This window comes from Meriones unguiculatus, chromosome 3 (genome assembly GCF_030254825.1).
Source record: "Meriones unguiculatus strain TT.TT164.6M chromosome 3, Bangor_MerUng_6.1, whole genome shotgun sequence".
NCBI lineage: Eukaryota > Metazoa > Chordata > Mammalia > Rodentia > Muridae > Meriones > Meriones unguiculatus.
Genome location: NC_083351.1, coordinates 3,557,292 through 3,578,486, shown reverse-complemented (window position 1 = coordinate 3,578,486; position 21,195 = coordinate 3,557,292). Strand labels below are relative to the sequence as shown.

General features: G+C 54.4%; 1 protein-coding gene across 5 annotated transcripts in view; it reads right to left on the bottom strand.

Annotated features, from left to right (window-relative positions):
- Kcnab2 (potassium voltage-gated channel subfamily A regulatory beta subunit 2) overlaps positions 1-21,195 on the bottom strand; it is an 81,325-nt gene that overhangs the window by 41,108 nt on the left and 19,022 nt on the right. For 2 of the 5 annotated variants that reach the window (XM_060378967.1, XM_021644242.2), the window contains exons 2-3: positions 5,115-5,241; positions 4,067-4,108 (exon numbers count right to left, since the gene is read on the bottom strand). In XM_060378967.1, the coding sequence (XP_060234950.1) occupies positions 4,067-4,108; positions 5,115-5,191 (119 nt within the window). In that variant the 5' untranslated portion in view covers positions 5,192-5,241. Of the gene's footprint in view, positions 1-4,066; positions 4,109-5,114; positions 5,242-14,125; positions 14,281-21,195 lie in introns of those variants that run through there. The other 3 variants (XM_060378969.1, XM_021644244.2, XM_060378968.1) reach the window with 2 other exon arrangements.

Here is a 21,195-nt window from a genome sequence, read left to right as displayed (position 1 = left end):
AGTCACCTCAGGCCCACCCAGGTGGGCTCTTTGAGCTTGCCTGCTTTGAAGAAATGCGGACTGTCTGACTTCTGATCAGCTGCTGGAAGCGCCCCCAGACATCACCCCTAAGACAGTGGCTGCTATAGCCACTCCTGCGCCCGACTCACCTGCTTCCCTGGGTGGCTGCTTGTTAAAAAAGGCCACAGTCCAGTTATCAGGGAGCTAAGGAGGCGGAGGGCGCGGTGGCGTTTTCATTAGGGAGTGTCACTGCAGAACGTCAGAAGCAATTGGTGAATGAGAGAGTCCCGCAAGGGTCGGCTCTGGAGGCAGCAAGTCCATTAGCTTCTATTAGGGAGTTTTCATCTCGCGGAGGAGGCTGAATTATTCACGAGCGCCTCTCCCCTAAAAGCTCGGGAAGTGCGGTGCCGCGCTGCGCCTGGCAATGCTGCCTCCTGGACGGCTGGGGTGCCGCATGAGGTGGGGGCTGCCCCTCCCCTGGTCTCCCCTTTGTTGCCTTGGCTGACTTTGTGTCAGGGACATGGATCTTCTGAGCCACAGGCAGGGGAGAGCTGGCTGTGCTGTTTCCTTATTGAACGCCAGGCACGTGGCTCATGGCTTCTGCTCCACCCCACTCTAGTTGTGTCTGCAGTGGCACCTGTTGCGTGTGACCATTGCCAGAGGTGTCTACCCATCCACCGGGGGCCACTCTATGTGGTTATGTGTATGTACAGCTGCCTGTGCCTGGAAAATTCTAGAAATCTATTTGGGCACACAATGCCCGCCCCTGCCAGTAGGCTTCCTTCATAGCACATCTCCTGGCCGGAGCTTCAGATAAAGCTTTGAGACTGTTCGCTGTGAGGCCCAGAACCAGGCTGAGGCCCAGGGCTGTGACCCCTTGAGAGCCTAATGTTACCCTTGGATGCTAAGAAAGTGTCAGTGTGACACTGCTGTCCCAGAAGACATGCCAATCAAAGCCTGTGGAGGAACAGGACAGGCGACTGGTGTCCCGGACTCAGCCCAAGGCTCAGGACTCAGATGGGCGATTTCCCCCAAAGGCCAAGCCTGTGGCTGTGCTGTCTCCAAGGGGTTATTTCTCACAAGTGATGATGAGAGTGGTGGGGTTTTGGGAGGTGGAGCCTCAGGGAAAGTCTTTAGGTCATTGTGGGCCAAGATGTAAGCTCTCAGCCACTTCCTGTCACCATGCCTTGGCCCTGCCCTTATGGACTATCTGAAACCCTAGCCCAAACTAAACATTTTCTTTTATAAGTTGCTTTGGTCATGCTGTTTCATTACAGCAACAGAGAAGTAAGTAAGACAGCTTGCTCCAGGTACATTGCTACAGTCACAAAAGTATGAACTGTTTACTGTGACAACTTTTTATCCTAGCCAGCCTCACCAACTGGGAAAGGGAACCACACCCCTCCTTTGTGCAAAACAGTTCTCCAGATGGATACCATGACAGCTTTGTTCCTAGACATACCCAAGTGCAGAGAATGGATGCGCTCATCAGTCCTTTGTGCCTCTGTGGACTTTCAGTGTGTAATGGCTAATCTGCACTGTCAACTTGACTGGGTTAAGAAACATGCCTGGCGCATTAGAGAACTCTGTCTTTGGACATGTCAGGCACGTGTGAGGGCCTTTATCCACGGTGGAGGTAGACGGCACCATCCCATAGGCTGAGGTCTGAGCCTGAAAACTGCAGCTGGGCCCTGGCATTCCCACTCTGCTTCCTGATCCATCCAGATGTGAGGAAGCAGCCTCACCCTCCCGCTGCCAAGGCTGACGCCACTTCCACCACATGCTCCATCTGCCATGGCGAGCCCAGTGCCCAGATCATTGGCCAGAGCGAGCCGCCTCTCCTTCCTTCCCTCAAGGCTTCTTGGCAGGTATTTGGTAAAAGCATGGAGAAAAGCAACTAATTCACTGTGGCTTTGTGGCACCTAAGACGAGTGGGGGTGGGGGGAGGAGCACTGCCCTTAGGCCTCTCCAAGTTCAGGCAGGAGTCTTGCTTGCTCTGGGCTTAGGAACCTGGGCAGAAACTGCAGTGTTTGCTGTAGTCCAGCCTCATGCCTCAGGAGATTGGGTACTTCCTCATGGGAGTAGGCCCTAGCTAGATGGGCAGGAGGATGGCAGACATGTGGGCCCATCTGCACACGGAGACAAAACAGGGCCCCACACAGCCCTGAGAAGCTGACACTAGTCGACCCAGGCAGATAAGCAAGATGTCAACCAGGTGACACCAGGCGTGGCGCTGTGTGTCAGGATTTCACTCCCTGGGTGATCTGGGGGTTGCTCAGCCTGTAACTGCCAACTCTGCCACCAGTACTCCTTCCACCAAAGGGCCAGTGTTAGGTAACGTCAGGAGGTCTATGGTGGCCGTGCTTAGCGCCGTAGTGAGCGGCACCTAGTGTGTTCAAGGAAGAGCCAGGCCTTTGCGATCACCGCCAGAGGTCTCGCCCGACTGCTTACGTGAAAATTCCACTGGAGACCCGAAGGACAGGATTGACCGGTGGGCTCTGGCCTGAGGGTCAGCTGGGTAAAACTCACTACAGGCGTGCTTACCCCTGCAGGGGCCTTTCAGCCTGTTGCTCTGCCCCTCCTCTCCCTCCAGGCAGGCGTGTAGAGGCTCTCTTGAGGACAGAGTTCAGGTGCAAGTTTTCTATTACTCAGACCCTTCTAGAACAAACGCCGTGCACTCCTCGCGTGCCACACAGATGTACGAACACAGGCTCAGGCACAAGCTTTTATCCACAGTCCCACCTCAGAGTTCCCTGCAAGGATTAAGACCTCAGAGACGAATTCACAAACTAGCTGTGAACCCAGGCATGGCCCTGATCCTGAGGCCACGGGATGAAGAGCCAGTGGCGACCCTCGCACACGCAGCCCTGACTTCCAGTGCAATGGGATACCCCACAGCACCTCTTCTGGGATGTGCTCAGCACATCTGGACCTCGACCTCTCTCCTTCCAGGTTAAGATGCTGCAGCACACTGCCCGAGGATGTAGGGACCCCATCACAGCCCCATCCCCCATCACAGTCTCCAGCCCTCATCACACCCCCATCCCCCATCACAGTCTCCAGCCCCCATCACAGCCCCCATTCCCCATCCCCCATCACAGTCTCCAGTCCCCATCACAGCCCCCATCCCCCATCACAGTCTCCAGCCCCCATCACAGCCCTCATCCCCCATCACAGCCTCCATCCAGGCAGGCCGAGCCAGCTAGCTGCAAGACTACTGCAGCTCTGACATCTGACTTCTTGAGCCTGAAAGACTGCCAAGAAATGTTCTCCAGATGTGGGTGAGACAGTCTAGAAGGAGAGGAGGAATGGCTTGAAGGGAGCCTGGGTTTCTTGATGCCACATCCTGATCAGCAACACCTGGCTCCCAATTCTCCAAGGGAGAAGTGTATCAGAGATACCATGACCCCCTCCCCCTTCCAAACCGCACAGGGACTGCGTACACTTCATGAAGGTCTGAGCCTCCAGAGCACCAGAAAGCTCCATGGCCAGATCAGTCCACCCAAACCCAAATCTGTATGCAAGAGGAAGGACAGGTCAGTTCAGCACGGATCCTTTCTTCTCGTGATGGAAACACACACCACAAGAAGTGGCCCATGCACCGAACATTCTCCTTTTCTCTTTTTAACCTTGATGCTGAGGTTGAAACCCACAGCCTTGCGCACAGTAGGCGAAGGCTCTACTGCTGAGCCCCGAGTCTTGCCGGCGAGAGAAGTTGTAATGGTAGATTGGCTGATTTTGAGCATATATCTTAAGGCCATTTGGTCAAATCAAAGCAGACTTCAGTAGAATGAGCACATGCCATTAACCCGACCGAACACTTCCACCAGGCATTGCACGGGCTCTGTGGTTAGCGCTGAGAGACACAGGTAGAGCCTGTCAGTAGAGACAGTGCCAGCCAGTATCTTGCCCTGCCCGGAAGCGCACAGCCCTCCCCACCACACCTTTGCCTTTGGCCTTCTGGGTTGGGAGGAGGAGGAGGACAAGGAGGAGGTGGTGGAGGAGGAGGAGGTGGAGGAGGAGGTGGCAGAAGAGGAGGAAGTGGAGGAGGAGGAGGACTTATTACCTGTAAAACTGGAGCTGTCTTTTGGGACTCCCATAGCGAGTACTTCAGAGAGCAGTGGAAGAAAGTGGGGGGAAGAAGAGGAGAGAAGACAGTAGGCAGTTGGTATCTTCCACAGGAGGTGCAAGCTCAGAACTCATCACAGATATCCCACCAGGCCCCACCCGCCACGCATCCCCATCCCAGCTCCAGGCTGGCAGTCCGGCTCCATCAGATTACAAGCCAGGCACCAAACACTTTGCAGCAGCGCCACCCAGTGGCCAGTGAGGCGGAGGCCTGGCGCCTGCTCTGGTCGCGACAGTTTGGAGGCGCCGCAGTAGACTCCGGGTGAGCGTCTGGGTTTCTAATAAGCTTCAGACCATGCTTTACAGTATGCTTTAGAATAGCTGCCAAAACCCACACCCTGACAGGACGGCCTGAGACTCTGGGGTCCTTCCCAGGACAGACACCTCTTCCCCTGGTTTCCACAGACACTTGCAACAGCGCAGGCTCCAGCCATTGTCTAGAAAGGTCTAAATAGGCCGTTGGGGTCCTGTGCAGACGTGGTCTTTTAGGATGGCAATGCGGGCTTTGGGGTTCTACGCCAGGTCTGCGGCCAGTGGCTCTCATCAGCGCCCTCTACAGGAAGCCTGCTGTTCAGGCCGGCTGGCTCACACAAGGAGGTCAAGATTGCCCTGTGTGCTGTTGCTGGCCTCTGGGCAGGTACCGACCCCCCAATGCCCACAAGCTCCTTGAGAGAAGCGCCCCAATGCCTCTGATGGATTATCAGAGAGCACCGAGGAACGATGTGTACAGGAGGAGAAGTAGAAGTGGGGAAGGGCACTCTAGGCACCTTGGAGTTGCTCAGGTAGCCACGGGTGAGATTTCCAGAGTCAGGGACCAGAAACAAATCTGTCTTGGCCCAGTGCCATCCAGGAAGTCCTTATTTCTTTCCAAGCACAGCTCTGAAAGCTTCCATGCTCTCTGCAGGGCCTGGGTGCCTCAAGCCCCCCGAGCCCTGCTTGAGTCCTATCCTAGTCTTTCCCCGAGGGAGGAGGCCTGGGTGTATTACCTGTAGACCATCCCGGGGGAGCCTGTCTGCCGCAGGGAGAGCCGAGCTGGGGAACCCGTGGTTGATTCCGGATACATGGGGCCGGCCTCGTTTACCCAGGTCAGCTTGCCTTTTCAGAGGGGAGATTCTGAAAGAAAATGCACAGGCAAAAGGGTCGTGGTTAAAAAGAGACTGAGCGGGTTTGGTTGGGGCTGTATGAGCCCACCCCCCCTCAGACAGATGGACCGTCCCATGGACTCAGATGGCCTGCTGTGGAGGGTGCTGTCCTTCCAGTGCACACCCCAGTCCCACTGCGTGCACGAGGCGGAAGGCTCTGTGGACCTCTCTGTCCCCCTCTTCTTCCCCTCCCAGGAACTGGTCTTTATGCCTTCTCTTGCTCCTGACCCAGCCCCAGCTCCCTGTGTTGCCCTGGTGTTTAGGGAGCTTGTCTGACACCCTCAAACAACCTGGCTCCTGGGATTCCCTCCTTGTGCCAAGTCCTTCCCTTGAGCAGAGCTGGACCCAGTGACTTGATTCTGACCAGGAGAATGTGGCAAGGGAGATGGGTTGTGACTGGATTGTCGCGGATGACATAGGTCGTAATTTCTGTCCTGCCAGCTGACTCTCTTTGCCAGCTCTGAGGACATGAGCTGCTGTGTAGTAGAGGCCCCTGTGGCAGGAGCTCAAAGGCCAACCAGGAAGTGACTTCTCAGATGGCCCTAGGGGCTTTGAAGCTGATTCTTCAACGGTTGGCTCTTCCCATGAGGCCCTCCTCCCCAGCCCCTGCCAGCCCCTGGAGAGCAGCTCCAGAGGCCCTAAGATGACTGGGCCCCAGCCTTCTGCACCCCAGACCCACAGACACCCTGATCTCCTAGCAGCACGGCGTGTCAAGTGGCTCCCCTTCCCCTTTCCCGCTATTGCCTCCAGGCTGCACTCTGCCTGCCGGCGCTCACCTGGCCACCTCCTCCTCCGTTAACAGGCCACACTCATGCCCCTCACAGCTTCCAGGACCTTACAGTGGCAACCCCTTCCACCTAGCTGTCACCTTCATGAGTGCCCTCCCAGAGCAGTTCCAACAACTTGTCTGCATGCAGGTCTGGCTGTTCCAACGTCTTTGTTGAAGCTTCACAAGGCCCTGTTAACTGCCATGCCCCTGGGCCCCCAAGAGCCCAGATGAGGGTCCCTGATTCAAATTCACAGGACCCCACTTTCACGGGCAATGGGATTTGGGATTGGCACAGACCCCCTGAGATTGGAGAGTGACATTCAGGTAAATAGTCGTTTTGTTTTTGTTTGTCCACTGTTTCCCTCTTTAGGATCATGACCTCCTTTGAACTCTGCCTAATCGTGGCAACACCGCCCGGTGGAGGTCCCGGCGAGGCCTCCTCTGGGCCACAGGGAATGAACACCTGCATGGGCGCCTGCTGGAAAAGGACAGATACCATAAGCAGCGTGGAGTGATGAGGCTGATGAGGAACCCTGGGGATTTTTAAGAAACCTCATTTGGAATGCAATGATGAAACAGAAAATTGCCTTTAGCCCTTAACATTGATGCAGGCGGGGCACGGCGGATGCTAGCCCGGGTTCTTTGTGCGGAAGCTCCTGAGCTGTGAAGGTCCTGAAGTCTTCCTGCAGTCCCCCAGTGTCCGCTATCCTCACCAATCACCTTTCTCACGGGTGTGAGCACACACACGCTCATGCGCACAGGCACAAATGTGTGCACTCGGGGGGCCTGGACGGCCTTCTCCAACCACTCTCTGCCATACTCTTTTGAGCCAGGGTCTCTCGCTGCACCTGGAGCTCGCCAGCTGGGCCCCACTGGCTGGCCAGCAAGCCCCAGGGACTCTCTCTGCCTCTCCATCGCTCAAGTTATAGGTGTGCACCACTACTCCCAGCCTTTTTGTTTTGCTCTTTTTAAAGAAAGGGCCTCACGATGTTATCCCGGCTGACGCTGGCCTGGAGCTCACAGAGAGGCTCCTGCCTCTGCCTCCCAACCGCTGGGATTAAAGGCGTGCACCACCACACTTGGTCAAATGCATGCGCCACATGTGGTCTTGAGTCCAGCCCTTGGTGTGCATCAGGGGGATCAAAGTTTCGTCCTGATGCTTGGGTGGCAAGCACTTCCTCAAATGAGCCCTCGTCTCCCCAGCCCTTATCTTTCTTTCACAACGTGAGTCCTTCAGGCCACAGGTGCTGTGAGATGCAGGCCAGATTCCCGGATCTATGTAGGAATCTGCTCATGGGTCCTGGAACGTCGGGGTGGGGCTGCAAACCCCACGGACACTGTGTTTCTGGGTCTCCAGATGGCAGAAACTTGCCCTGTGCGGTGCTTCTCCTTGGGCAGGAGCTGGTCACTTGGCACTGGGGACAGCGGGGCCTCAAGGGCAGGGACAGCCCTGGAACAGCCCCTGCTGCGCTCACACTCTCCTGCAGCTTCCATTCTACCCAGAGCAAAGGCCGAACACCAACTGAGACCTCTGGGCTGCCTCTCTGCCCCTGGGGACTCTCTGCCCTCACCCAGCAGGTGGCTCCCATTCTGCAGGGCAACACAGGCTCCCCTGCTACCACAGGGTCCCTGAGCTCGGCAGAGCCACCCCTTCTCAGGACTCTTAATAGTCCTCTTCCCCCTTGGCCTTTGACTCCGCATCCCCTGCTTTACCTCCATGCCAAGATCACCCTGGCTCTCACTGCACAGCATACCTTAAACTGCCCTATTCAACCCTCTCCCCATGTTCACCCCTCGCTTGGTCCCTTCCTGTGTGACTTTCCCCCTAGAACCTGTCACTGCTGACACACCTAAGGCTCACCCACTTTTCTCCACAAAAGCTATGCTGGTCTGAAGGCCGGGGCAGGGGGTGTCCTGTGTTCCTGCAGTTCCTGGCGCTTGGTAGGCACTCAACTGCTATGGAACGAGAGACTGTGACTCAGCCTGTTGGAGAGGGTGGGAGCTGGGCTCCTGTTACTAAAGGTAAACACAGCCAGCTGTGGGCCACAGGGTGACAGGATTGGGACATGGCCTGAGGACCAGGGTTAGCCTTCTTTGGTGTGCAATGTCTGCTTTGTCCACTGGGGGCGCTCACAGCACCCGCAGGTGCGGGGATAACTGGAGTCCTGCAGAATCTCCCAAGAAGTGCTGGTTTGGAAATCCAGCTCCCTCCAAGCCCTAGTTGGCCCCTCCCCCACTCACACCCACAGCCACAGGCAAGCACTGGCCTCAGTCTGAAGACCACGGCTCTCGAGAAATTTGCCTTTTAAAAAAACCCCGTGGGTCTGCAGCCCAGCCCCCACCTCTGCCACCTCTCTGGGCAGGAGGGGGCTTGATGGGATTTCGCCATCAATGAATACTTTCGGACGCAAGGTTTGCAGGCAGGGCCCACCTCTTGGCGCTGCAGCTGCCGCTGTCCAATCAGGAGCAGCCGCACCTGCCGACGTCCAATCGGGATGGAACTGACATCCTGGTGTTGGGAAGAGTAGGCTGGTGCAGTGTTCCAGCAGGTGCCATACCACGGAAGGGTGGGCAGGGCTGAGCACCCTACAGCCCTCTCCAGGCAGAGCTGGGCTGGGTGCCCCTCATGGGTCACCCATGGCTGTCCCCACCCCCTGCAATGTGGAGAACGGCACAGCTGTACAGTCACCCCAGGCCCCTGGCATGGTCCACAGTTTGGAAGCCAGTCCCACCCCAGGGGGTTGGAAGAGATCCAGGCTGAAGCTCAGAGTCTGGTCCTCTCTGGGTTTACGCACTTCCACTCTCGGGCCCCATCTCTGTGTGACCTTGAGTAACTTTCTCATTTATGTTTGAGGAATCCGACTCTGGGAGCTTTGCCGAAGCCGGATGTAAAGAGGTGTGCAAATGCTTCACAGCCAGGAGGGCCAGGCGGATGGCAGGCGACCGAGAACACTCAGGAGGCACCATTCAAGCCGTCCTCCCCCAAATTATTTTGATAACTTTCAGACTTCAGAAAGATTGAAAAATCCAAACAGCGACAAACACCCACGTCAGCATGGCTTCCACCGCCTCCGCTGCCCGCACACCCTCCTTCCTCTCTGCTCCCATCCTCTCTACAGGACATACCTGCACATGAGGTGCACACGCATGCAGAACCTTCAAGGCCGTCTGAGGAAGCGACAGACCCTTGTTTCACACCAGACTCAAGATGGATCTGCGAGAATGCTGCAGCACCTGATGTGAGCCTCTGCCCAAACTCCCATCGCTCCCTAAGTTCTTGTTTAGATTTTAAAAAAAATCCGGGATCCAGTCGAGGATCTCGGATGGCATCAACTATTTCTCTCTGGTTTCTTCGAACTTAGAAACCTCATCATGATTTCCATTTTTGTGCGTGTACGTGTGTGTGTGCCACTGGAATGGAATCTAGGGTCCTGAATGCTTTCTACCACTGAGCTACTTCCTTGGCCTGACCCTGGGAGGTTTTGCCTTTCCTTTGTTCCTTGTCTTGCTGACTGCCCCTCAGTTTGTGATTTGCCTGACATTGCCTTGCTACCTTCCCCTTTCTCACATGTCCTCTGCCCACTGCAGGCGAGGCTAGCAGCTCCAGGCAGCACTCACTGGGGCTCACTTCCACCGCTCAGGAACTGGGGGATCGCCTGAGGACCCGAGTCCTCCGAACATCTGAGGAGGGAGCTTTCTCAATCACTGTTTTCTAGACAGGCCAAGTACGTCGCATCTGCGTTCTGAGTGCAGAAGAATGTGAAAATGCATGACTAGTTCTCACGGCCAGGAAGACCTCGGTGGCCTGACTGAAGGCCCCTGGTTCATTATGCTGAGTCCTGGGGCAAGGGTGAGACTGGCTGGGGGTGGGGGGGGTTGGGCTTAGAAGTTTTCTAGGCAAACTGGACCTGAAGCATGACTTTAGGTAAAGACACACACACACACACACACACACACACACACACACACACACACTCACACACACAGGATGCTTAAAAAGCTCTGGGCCAGAGTAGACGAGGGGAAGGGGGACTTTGGTTCTGCCCCTCAGCTGTGTATGTGTAGAATGGGGGCCTAGTAATATGACCTCAAATTCTCTATGTAAGCTTATGATAAATGATCACATTATTCTTGGGGTTAATATGCCCCAGGCTGTGAAAAGAAAGAGCTGTCAAGGGATCCTGCTTTGACCCCTTAACCTCAGGGAGGGTAAAGATGGGATCTATGGCTGCTGAGAGCTTCCCAGGGCTACTTGTCTAGAAGGGAAGAAGTGAGAGTGAATGGCCAGCCTCAGGCAGGAGGCCACAGGAGAGGCTATAGCCAGGAGTGTCTGTACCTGAGAGTTCATGTCAGAGAGGCACAGGAATAGCAGGCACTTTCCCGTCTGGCTGAGGGACGCAGGCTGGGCTACCCACATCCTGGCTGGCACCCGAGGATGCACAGGAGGAAGGGACAAGGTTGAGTCACTGGTCCAAACCCCTCTGCACCCTCAGAGTCCATTTCCTCTTGGCTGTCAGTTGCCGGCACTCCCAACCCTTCCCTCTAGTGCAGCCACGTGACTTGCTCTGGCCATAGAGGCGAGCAGAATGACAACATTCTAATTCCAGTCACGGCCAAAGGAAGCTTGTCTCCCAATACTTGCTGCCACCACGGGGGATTGCCTGGGACACGTGTGCCGAGACACCTTGCTACACGTGTGGCCACAAGAGTCACAGCCTTCCTCCGGAGGCTCACTGGACACACATTTCCACGGCCTGCCCCCAGGGTCCCTGCACAGCAGGAGCGGGTGGCTTTGGGAAGACCCCTCAGGCTCACACCGTCAGTTCAAGGGGAAGATGAACGGGCCTGTGCTACCTGGGGAGGCTTGTGTGCTGTTAAGGATCACGGGGCCGGAGACCACCCTGTGCCTGGCGTGCTTCATGGAGGGCTGCCATCACAGCTCCTCCCTGGACACGGGGCTTGCCTGGCCGCTGAACCAGCTCACCTCACCTGCGCCCTGCCTGGCCACACGACCTTGCTTTCCTCGTCACCAATACTTTTTTTGTCTGAAGGTTCTTCTCTTTTTTGCTCTCTCAGAAAGAGTCTACTTTTTTTTTTTTTTTTTTTTTCCTGTAGCCTTGGCTGTCCTGGAACTCGCTATATAGACCAGGGTGGCCATGAACTCAGAGATCTGCTTTCGTCTGCCTCTGCCTCCCCAGTGCTGGGATTAAAGGCGTACACCACCACACCTGGCTGAGGCCAGGCTTTATGTAATCACAATCAGCCATGGGCAGAGAGGACCATGCTACTCACGGTGTCTTAATGGAGCGCATGGTGATGGGTCCTCTGTGGCTTCATCCAGAATCTGACTTTTTCTGAGAATTCAAAGGCTTGCTCCCTGAACCCTTTGGAATATTGTCATTATGTGCTACTGTTCCATGACAAAGAGCCACAGCTTAGAAAAAGCCAAGCCTGGGTGCCTGGGCCACATGGGGGAGAGACTTGAAATTGTGGAGGCCAGGAGGAGACAGGAGACTGCCTTGAAAGCTATCCCTGAAACATCACTTCCACACTGCCCTGCCATTGTACCCCCGCTCCCAGAGGCCAGCGAGTGCCCCGCCATCAAAGCCTGTGTAGCCTGGAGACTGCACAGCCCCATGTGAATGGTGGTACTCAATGCACAGGACCTGGAGGGGCAGAGGGGAGCAGGCTTGGTGCCAGCTGGGTGTGCTTTAGTCTGGGGCCCTTCAGAAGGCTTAGCTCGGAGTGAGGCTGAGTGCTTCCGTCCACGGAGCTGAGGTTAGCTTAGCCCAACTGTAGTGTGGGGAATCTCATCGGGACACTGACGCGCCTTCTGGGGCAGTTGCCTAGCCAACCTGGAAGGGCCAGGGCCTCCCTCGAGGCTGGGTGCTGGTGAGGCGCCTCACAGGAGACAGGAAGAGGTGTAACTGTTGGAAACCACACACCACGCTTGGGTGACACACCCTTCCTCTCTGCTGAGGAAGGGACCCAAAGGGAGCCCACTCCTCTCCCAGCAGCCAGAGGGAGCACCCTCCCCGAGGCTGTGTTCACGTGGATGTCAGTTAACGCCTGACCCATCTGGGGTTGGGATCTGGAGCAATGCAGCCCGGCTTCCCACCATCTAGATCCTGTCAGCTGAGGATAGGTGTGCTGAGAGCCATGTGTACATAACCGGAGGCCAAGGTCTCGGCCGGGACCTCACGTGTGTGGGAGTCAGAGGCTGAGAGCAACTGTGAGTCTCGCTCATCTTCCATCTTAGGTTTTGAGACTTGGTCTCTCCTGAACCTGGAGCTCGCTGGTCTGTCTAGCTGGCCGGCCACCTGCCCCAGGGCACCTCCGGGTTCAGCTCCCAGTGCTGGGACTACAAACACACATGGTCATGCCCTACTTCTGACGTGGGTGCTGGGGACCTGAATTCGGGTCCTCCCGCTTGCATGGTGAGCCCTTTACCACCCGAGCCATCTCCCATTACAAAGGCACCCAAGAACTCCTGAGGCCTTGGTGGGGGCAGCAAAGGAATCGGGGAGATCGGCAGAGGAAGCCGACAATCTGACACTAAACGGTGTAGCTATCACGGGCTTCAGACCACAGCCGAAGCATCTGTCCCTGACCACGGAGACAAGGTCAAAGCTGCTGAGTGGAGTATTGGATAACGCACCCCACAGATGCCTCCTCAGTGTCCTTTACAAAGATCACCGTCTAAAGACTTCACCTTCGCAACACTACATCCAAAGGCCCGTTCCTACCACACAGCAAACAAACCAACCCCACCAAGATAATCCACAATTAATAAATCACTGCAATAATTAAAAAAAAAAGACTACAGCTAACATGACCCTGCTGTGTTCAAAACTATGATCACACTCCTTTTTCTGTATGACAGACACCTGAGAGTTCATACCCGTGTATTAAGCCTCCCCTATGCACAGAGACAGCTTATGTTTGCCGGATTAGCAGCTGGGGGCCCTAGTCACACTAGCCTCCCACTCCCAGACACTGACACCCTGGGAGTGTCAGCATTTTCAGCCTGGAAGAAATTGCCCTGTGGCCATAGCATCACACATGTCTGGTAAGTCTGGGATGATTCTTCCTGTCTCCACCCTGTCACCCCAGCATCTTTGTCAGAACTCGGGGAAAGTCCCACACAGAGTCTGGGGTGGGGATTAAGGTGCAGGAGCTGGGCTGCTGAGAGCAAGGCTGCCTCCTGATCACAGCTCTACTGTTTCCATCGCACCGCTTGGCCACTACAGTAGGTGCTACGTGGGGCTCAGGGGAGGGGGCCCCAGAGGTGTGAGGGAGCCCCAGGATCCTGGCTCAGCCTCCCCCTTCTCTTCCTTCTTCCCTTCAGTACACACAAGGCACTGGGATCTCTTCAAATACTGGGGTGCCCACAGCTTCTTCCCTACCCTTCCCCCACTGTGGCCACACCCTGCACCCTTAGCTGCTGTGTGTGTGGTGGCAGTGGGGAAGTAAAGGATGAGAAAGGCTGGAGGAGAGGGAGGAAGCCTGGGGCTCCGTGGAGCTCCCTGCCAATGTTGACTTGCATGGGACTTTGTACCCAACTTTGTCCTCAGCCTGCAGAGGGCAAGGAGAGCCAGGAAGGGATAGGAGCTCATCACAGCCTTGGCCAAGGTAGAAGGCCTCACTCTTAGAGACTAGCGGAGAGCAGATGGGCAGGCTTCTCCAGTGGTCACTGGGGACAGCTCAGCAGTCCACTCACTTCTGTGAAGGAGCAGAGGCGTCCTGCAGAGCCCTTGATCTCCTAGTGTCCTCCCTCCCCTGCTTTTCACCCCAGGGATGAAAGCAGAAGCCTGTGGGGTGCTGTGTCAGCCAGGCCTCTCCCCTGGACGCACCACCGTGTGAGCAGTGGCTGGGCCTTGTGCGTCCTCGGCTGCTGTGGGTGCTGGAAGGCTGGACAGGAAGCCACAGGGGGCCACAAGGAGCCTGGGGTGGGGCAGCAGGGTGTTTGTGCCAGTGTTAACCCTGGATATTCAGTATCTCTGAGGCCTGCCCAGGGAGCCAACACTGCCACATACTGAAAAGGAAACCCGCCCTGGAAAGTACATCCCCAAAGCACCCTGGGTACCTGCTGTGGGCTGAGATCCTTAGAGGAGACCATGTTCCGCATGTGTCAGGTGAAAGGATGAGTCACTGTCTGCTGAGCAGCATGCCACCGAAGACCACAGGCCCAACAGGAAGTTGGTGCAGCAAGCACCAGGGCCCAGTGTTCGGCAACTACACAGTCAGAGACTAACAAACTGGGGCCCTTAAGGGGACGAAAGGGAGTGGCCTGTGATGGGAGGGGCCAGCCACCCCTGGGTGTGTGGACAGTGTGGCTGCCACAGGAACAGGAGTTGGGGGAAGAGGGAGTCCCAGCAGGGTGGAAGAGGTGTCCTTTGTGTCCCTGCTTCCTGTCCACAGGGCCTTCCCAGAAGGGACAGGCACTATCACTTGGGAGCCTTTCTCAAGGCGGGAAGAGAGCAGCTCCTGGTGAGTTACTGGAGCTAGCTTTGTAGGAAGCCCTTGTTCAGCTTTATCTGCGCCTCCCCCAGCCCTAGCAGAGGTTCTGTTAGCCACCATCCACTCTGCAGATGATGCCCCAAGGCTGACATCTAACCCAGGCCTGGCTGACTTAGAGCTGGGTTTCGAGGTTTCTGCTTGTCCTACAAAGAAGCAGGTGACTTGGCAAGTGCATGCAGGGATATCCCAGGGAGCCCGGGTTACGCGGGGAGCCCTGTGCTGTGGGAAGGTTCCTTGCTGCCCTGTCAGGACAGCTGCTGAGTAGTGGAACTCCAGTGTAGCTCAACCAGGGAAGCAGCCAAGCTTGACTGAAGGACAGAAAGTGTCCAGAACATTCCGTCTCTAGCTATGTTAGCCACTTGCACATGACTAAATCTCCAGCCTCAGGCCTAAGCCAGTCCTTATATTCTGTTCCCATAAGGGAGGCTGTCCTCATCCTCATCGAGAGTGCTAGGTTCTGCAGTCCCCTTTGGCTCCCCAGAGCTGGAAGAAGGGTGCTACCGAGAACCCCCCAAAGGTAAACATTTGAGAGATTGTAGCTTTTCATAAATGTTGCTTTTACATCTTTATATTTTATCTTTTTAGCTTCTTTGTGTGTGAGTTCTTCCTGGGTTCTTCTAACTCTGTCTTAACAATACCTTCATTGGTTCAGCTCAGCTTCTCCTGGATCAGCTGTCACCACTTTCTTATCTTCTCACTCTGCTAGCTCAGTCCACTCTCAGCTGTCTCTTATCTTCGCTCAATCTCTTCTCCGCTCTCTAGCCCTACCCAATCTTTCTCCTTACATCGACTGTCTTCTCTGGTCCGACTTTTCTGTCTCTTGGAGCCTACTCCTGCCTCTCTCTTCTCTTTTCTCTTCTCTCTCTCTCTGCCTCAGCTGGCTTTTTATGTCCTCTCCTGTTCCCAGAAGTCCAAGAGCCACTGACAGGCCAGGCACATAAAACATTTCATACCACATACCCCCACCATTTGTTTTAACTACTAATTATGCAGTTTTGAAGCTGCTTTTCCAGTCTTTCCAATGTCTTTTCCAGTTGACTTGATGTGATCTTTCTGTTGATCTCTCAGGAGCATAATTCACAGCTGAGATTAAGAACCTAACAGCGAAGCTTCTCTTTCCTGTAACTTGGATACTGCTTCCTGAACCTTTAATGCTCCCGGACTATCTTATTTTCTGGCTTCTGGTGTTCTGGAGTCCCTCCTAAGTCTCTTGATCTCTACTCCAAGCTCTTGGCTTGCAGCCCCAATTGGTCACACACATGCAGCATTCAGCACAGTCTGTCTGAAAGTCCTGCTCACAGGCCTGTCGCTGCCCTGCACTGTGGATGGCTCTGTACAGCAGGAGACCAAAGTCCTGCTCACGGGCCCATCAGTGATTAGGTGCTGAATGTCCAGAATTTTCTGGCTAAAGGAATTCCAGGCTGTAATGGACTCATTGGTTGGATTACTCTATCCACTGCTTTCAAATCTGTTAACATTCTCCATTTGCCAGATTTCCTTTTTATGGGAATCCCATGGGCTGGTAGTTCTGTAGCTATCCACCACATCTTGATAATTAAGTTGCTTTGGAGCTGATTCCTTGCTGAGCATTCAGGAAGCTTGGGTCTGATCCCTAACATCACATAAACTGGGCACAGTTTATATCCTAGTACTTGGGAGGTAGAGGCAGGAGATCAGGAGTCCAAGGCCAGCTTGGGTTATATAGTGAGTTTCACGTTAGCCTGGGCTACCTGAGACCGTGTTTCCAACAAACAAGAAAGTTACTTTGGACCAGGAAGGCAGGTGACTGGAGGCAAAGTCAGAAGGTACCCAACTTAAAATGCTATCAGTAGTAAAAAAAGACATCCCACAGAAGGGAGGAAATAAATAACGCTAAAGACACAGCTAGCTGACAAGGGATCAATGTACACACAATATGTAGAACTCTTAGCAAGCTGAGTAACTCAGCTAGAAAACAGGCAAAGCCCCTGAAGACGCTTTGCTCTAGGATGCACTGATAGTGACATGGACAAGATGCTGAGCAACACCCATACGTCAGGAAATGCAAAATCAAACCTCGATCAAGGAGCTACTGCCTCGTGTCTGTCAGGGTGCCCACCACCAGAAACCCGAGAGTAACAGGCAAGCCAGGCTGGAGGACGTGAGAACCCCTCACTGCTGCTGAGTGGAAGACCTTTGGTCTCTGTAGAAAACAGCCTGGAGCTCCCTCAGAAACACCAAAACGACTGCGGATGGCCCTGCAAGTGCACTTCAGGTAGTTCTGCCCTTTGCATGATGTGTCTCTCGATGGCACACACGTGCTGGTGGTGAGGTTGAGGAAGTTGTAGAACCTTTTGGAAGTGGAGCCTTGCTAGGGAGAGAGCCACCAGGTTGGTTTTAAGGTGGTATAGCTCAGCCTCACTTCCTGTTCACTCTCTGCTTCCTGAGTGAGGATGCAATGAGACCTGCCCTCTTCCTCCCCTTGCCATCATGCCTTACAGCTTGCTTTGATGCCTTTCCTACCATGAGGGACTGCATCCCTGTAGAACTGTGAGCCAAAAGACATCCTTTTTCCCTTAAATTGCTCTTGTCAGGGTACTTTACATGGCAAAAAGAGGGCACCCCCACCCAAGAATTGAAAGCAGCATCTTAAAGAAGTATTTGTGCAGCTGGGTTCACGAGTGCCTCATTCACGTGGAAACGAGATGAATAGTCGGCTAAGCCAAACGTGGTCTACCATAGAAAGGAATACCATTTCCTTAAAAAGAAAGAAAATTTACCCTCGCCACCACCCTGAGGATCGTAAAGCCAGCCACAAAAAAATAGTGTGACAGCATGGGGAGGACACGCTGAGGGACGAGTGTGGGATTCTAAGGGCAAATGGTAGGAAGGTAAACAGTGGCAACAGCTTGCCACAGCGTCAAGGTAGCGACCACCGAGCGGCACACTTACAATGTGGGCTGCACGATAGTCTTTCACAATGACAGAGCTGGAAGCACACTCCGCCCACCCAACAAACATTTAGATAGTCACACAATTTGGCAGGTGTGTCTGCTGACAGGAACAGCCTATGAGCTTATTTCCCAAACTGTCTCCCATATGGGTAGGCCCGGGACACAGCCTGCAGCTGAGTCCTGGTATGTGCGGCTTCTGTTCCCGATGGAAGGGCACACTCTTGGCACGGCTGCCCACTAGGTCCCAGCAGGAGATGCTGGGGCACCCCAGCTGGGCCACGCATGAGAGGTGGTGTGCAAAGGATGAGGGGCTGTCTGTTACAGCAGACCGTCCCTCGAAGTAGTCTGTTCATCTGGGGCCCACCAAAACTCTTTTCTAAGTGACACCATCACAGTAGCTTCTCTGTATTCTAGTTTGGTTTCTGTGGTAAATACCATGACCAAAAGCAATCTGGGGAGGAAAGGGTTCATTTCATCTTAGAACTCCCAGTCAGAGTCTGTCACTGAGGGAGGCCAAGGGAGGAACTTGAGGTCATGTCATGGAGGAATGCTGCTTATGGGCTCACCCTCTCTGACTTGCTCAGACACCTTTCTGACACAGCCCAGGCCTACCTGCCTGGGAATGGCACTGCCTACAGTAGGTGGGCCATCCCTACATCACTTAGCAATCAAGAAAACACCCCACAGACACAACCACAGGCCAGTATGATAGAGGCAGTTCCTCAAATGAGGTGTTGTCCCACATTAGTCAAGATCAGCCATCCCACCCTGGTTTTAGAATTTTTTTTTTTTTTTGAGGAGAAAAGAGCAAACAAACCCGATTTGATGTAACTCACATTCCTTTGGGCCAGCTCGGTAAGGGCACACATCTGAGAAGCAGGTTCCTGTGACATGCTCTCCAAGTGTGAGGTGCTGGGAGTCCTCACAGGGCTCTGGGGTGTGGTTTTCCTAGCATGGGTCCCACACTGGTGGGTAACAACGTCTCCCTCCTTGCAGGGTGCTGAGCAGATTACCCAACTGAACAACAGAAATGATGACAAAGGTCCTTTTCAAACAGGCTTCTCTATGCCTAGACCTGTCAGGTCCACTCAGGTCTCCTGAGACAAATGACGAATAGGGTCCCTTTGCTGTGTGACATTCTTTCCTGTGTCTGAGGACATCTGGCATCGCTCTCCCCACCCCATTCTTGAGAGTAAGCTGTGGGCTTTGACCCTCCCCCACAAGCATCTGCCATAGGCCACACCATCTCTTTTGGACTGATGCTATGTGGCATGCTTTGCGTGGGCTGATACACCAAACCCTCCCCAAACCTAAAAGTCAGGCTAAATGATGGTGCCCAGTACCCAAGGGTACTTGCTGGTGAATGCAGAGGAGGAATCCAGCCGCTGAACTTGGGCACTTACTCAACCAACACTTGGTATGGCTGTTTTTGGAACATTGACACCCAGGTCACCTTCCGTCTACAGTGACATTCACCCAGAGCTCAGGGAAGCACTATTTATCTGGCCAGCGAATGGAGGTGGCCTGTGTCTTTACTCCTGCGTGGGGCTGGCAAACTGCTGCTGCCTGAGGGCCAGAGCAGAACAGGCATCTGCTTTTGACATTCTAAATGGTTGGTAGAACCAACCATGGTTGAGACAGACAGACAGACAGACAGACAGAGAAAGAGAGAGAGTGCACACAACTATTATGACTCATGAATTATATAAAATTCAAATGTGTGTCTGTAAGTGAAATTTAGTGACAGCCACACTGGCTTCTCTCAGCTTGGTCAGTTGTAAGAAAATGCCAGGGACGAGGAGGCTTATACCGTGGACATTTCCTTTTCATAGGTCTGGGGCTGCAAGGCTAAGATCAAGGTGCTAGCAGACTCGCGCCTCCGTGGAGGGCTCTTCCTGGCGCAGTGGCTGCCTGCCCTCCTTTGTGCTGGCCCTCACAAGGCAGAGCAAGCTCCGGGGGCCTCTGTTTCTCCTAAAGACACACTTCATGGAGGGGCTCAGTTCTTCAGGACCCTGCTTGTCTCCATCTCCCCCAAGACCTTTCCTCTTCCCACTGGAGGTAGCACTTTCATATATGGCTTGGAGGGGGGTGGAAACAGTCAGCCTGTGCATGTATTCTGTTGTTGGTGACTTTCACACAATGGCAGAGCAATCAGACGATCCCGGACTAATGAAAACCCCACAGCCAGCCTGTGTGGCGCCAGGCACTCTGTTTCACGGTCCACACTGTGAGGCTGACAAAGTGTGTGTGGACCACGGCTAGTGAGGGGCCATCTGCAGCCACACAGGCTGTATTGCTGGCAAGCTTAAGATGCTTTACAACTGCTAGTTACAGAAAACGGTCTGTAGATCCCTGGTCCAGAGGACAGAAAACAGCATTCTAGAAAGTCAGGGATGGGGAGATGGCTCAGTCAGTAAAATGCCTGCCATGAAAGAGGACCCGAGTTTGGATCCCCAGCGCTCAAGTAAGAGGTGGGTGTCTGGAGGGGGGGTGTGCCTGTAATGCATGCACACCCTCATGCACATATTAACACACACACACACACACACACACACGGTGCATCCCTGCATCCGCCATGACTCCTGTCCTGCCCCACACACTTCCACCCTTGTTTACTCCCGGCCTCTAGCCCCACATACCTGTCCTGGTTTCTGGGCTCTAACCCCCGGACCTGTCTGCGATCGCTGAGGACAGATGAGACCCAGGTGTATCTTGGCCTGTCTCCACGCACTCTCAGTCACTGGGTTCTGGTTCTCCCGTGCCCGAGGCTGACTCTTCAGTGCTTGCTGATTTCCCAGCCATTCTGGGTACGCCTCTGTCTTCCTCCTAGGAGGTCACAGCCTCTCCTTCCGGGGATTGGATTCACTAATCCACTTTACTATCTAGTACCGAAGGCGAACCCATTTCAGTGGTGGCGTGACAGCCAGCATGCAGCCTGTCCCCATTCAAACCCTCACCCATAGAAGGCCGGGTGATGCTGGATGGCTTCTGCCATGGCCTCTTGAAAGCAGCATCTTGCTTCATGGCCCGGGCACCCCAGAGGACAGTGGGAATATTGCCATCGTGCAAGGCTTGACACACTTCTATAGCTATGCACAGAAGCTACAAGTTGACAGGATCTCAGCGCACTGCAGGGAGAGTCCCCGGAAGTGAGGTCCCTTCCCAGATCTCAGTGCACTGCAGGGAGAGTCCCCGGATGTGAGGTCCCTTCCCAGATCTCAGCGCACTGCAGGGAGAGTCCCCGGAAGTGGAAGTGAGGTCCCTTCCCAGCCCCTTTCAGTCTTGTTCTGTACCATCCAACATATTCTTCACTCTCAGACAAGGATCTAGGGGACCCCGCTGGGACCCTGCACATCGTGGGAAGTCCTCTTTGCTGCAACAGTTGAAGTTGTCCGTGGGTGACCTGAGTTCTGTAGGTGACATGTTTCTCAGTATGGTGGAATTTGAGGTTGCTCATGTGACTGTCCCGAACAAAGATGCTCTTTGCCTAAGAGAAACGTAATTGCTGCACACATCCCTAAAGCCTAGAACCAACACCCACATACCTAACAGCACACCTAATAGCAGCAACCACAGCCTTAATCCCCATTAGCGCACGGAACCTTCCCTACGGTGCTGAGCATTTCTGGGGCTGGGGAGGGGGATGGCTATGCGCCAATAAAACTTTATTTACAAAAGCAAATGATGGCAGGCCAGATTGGGC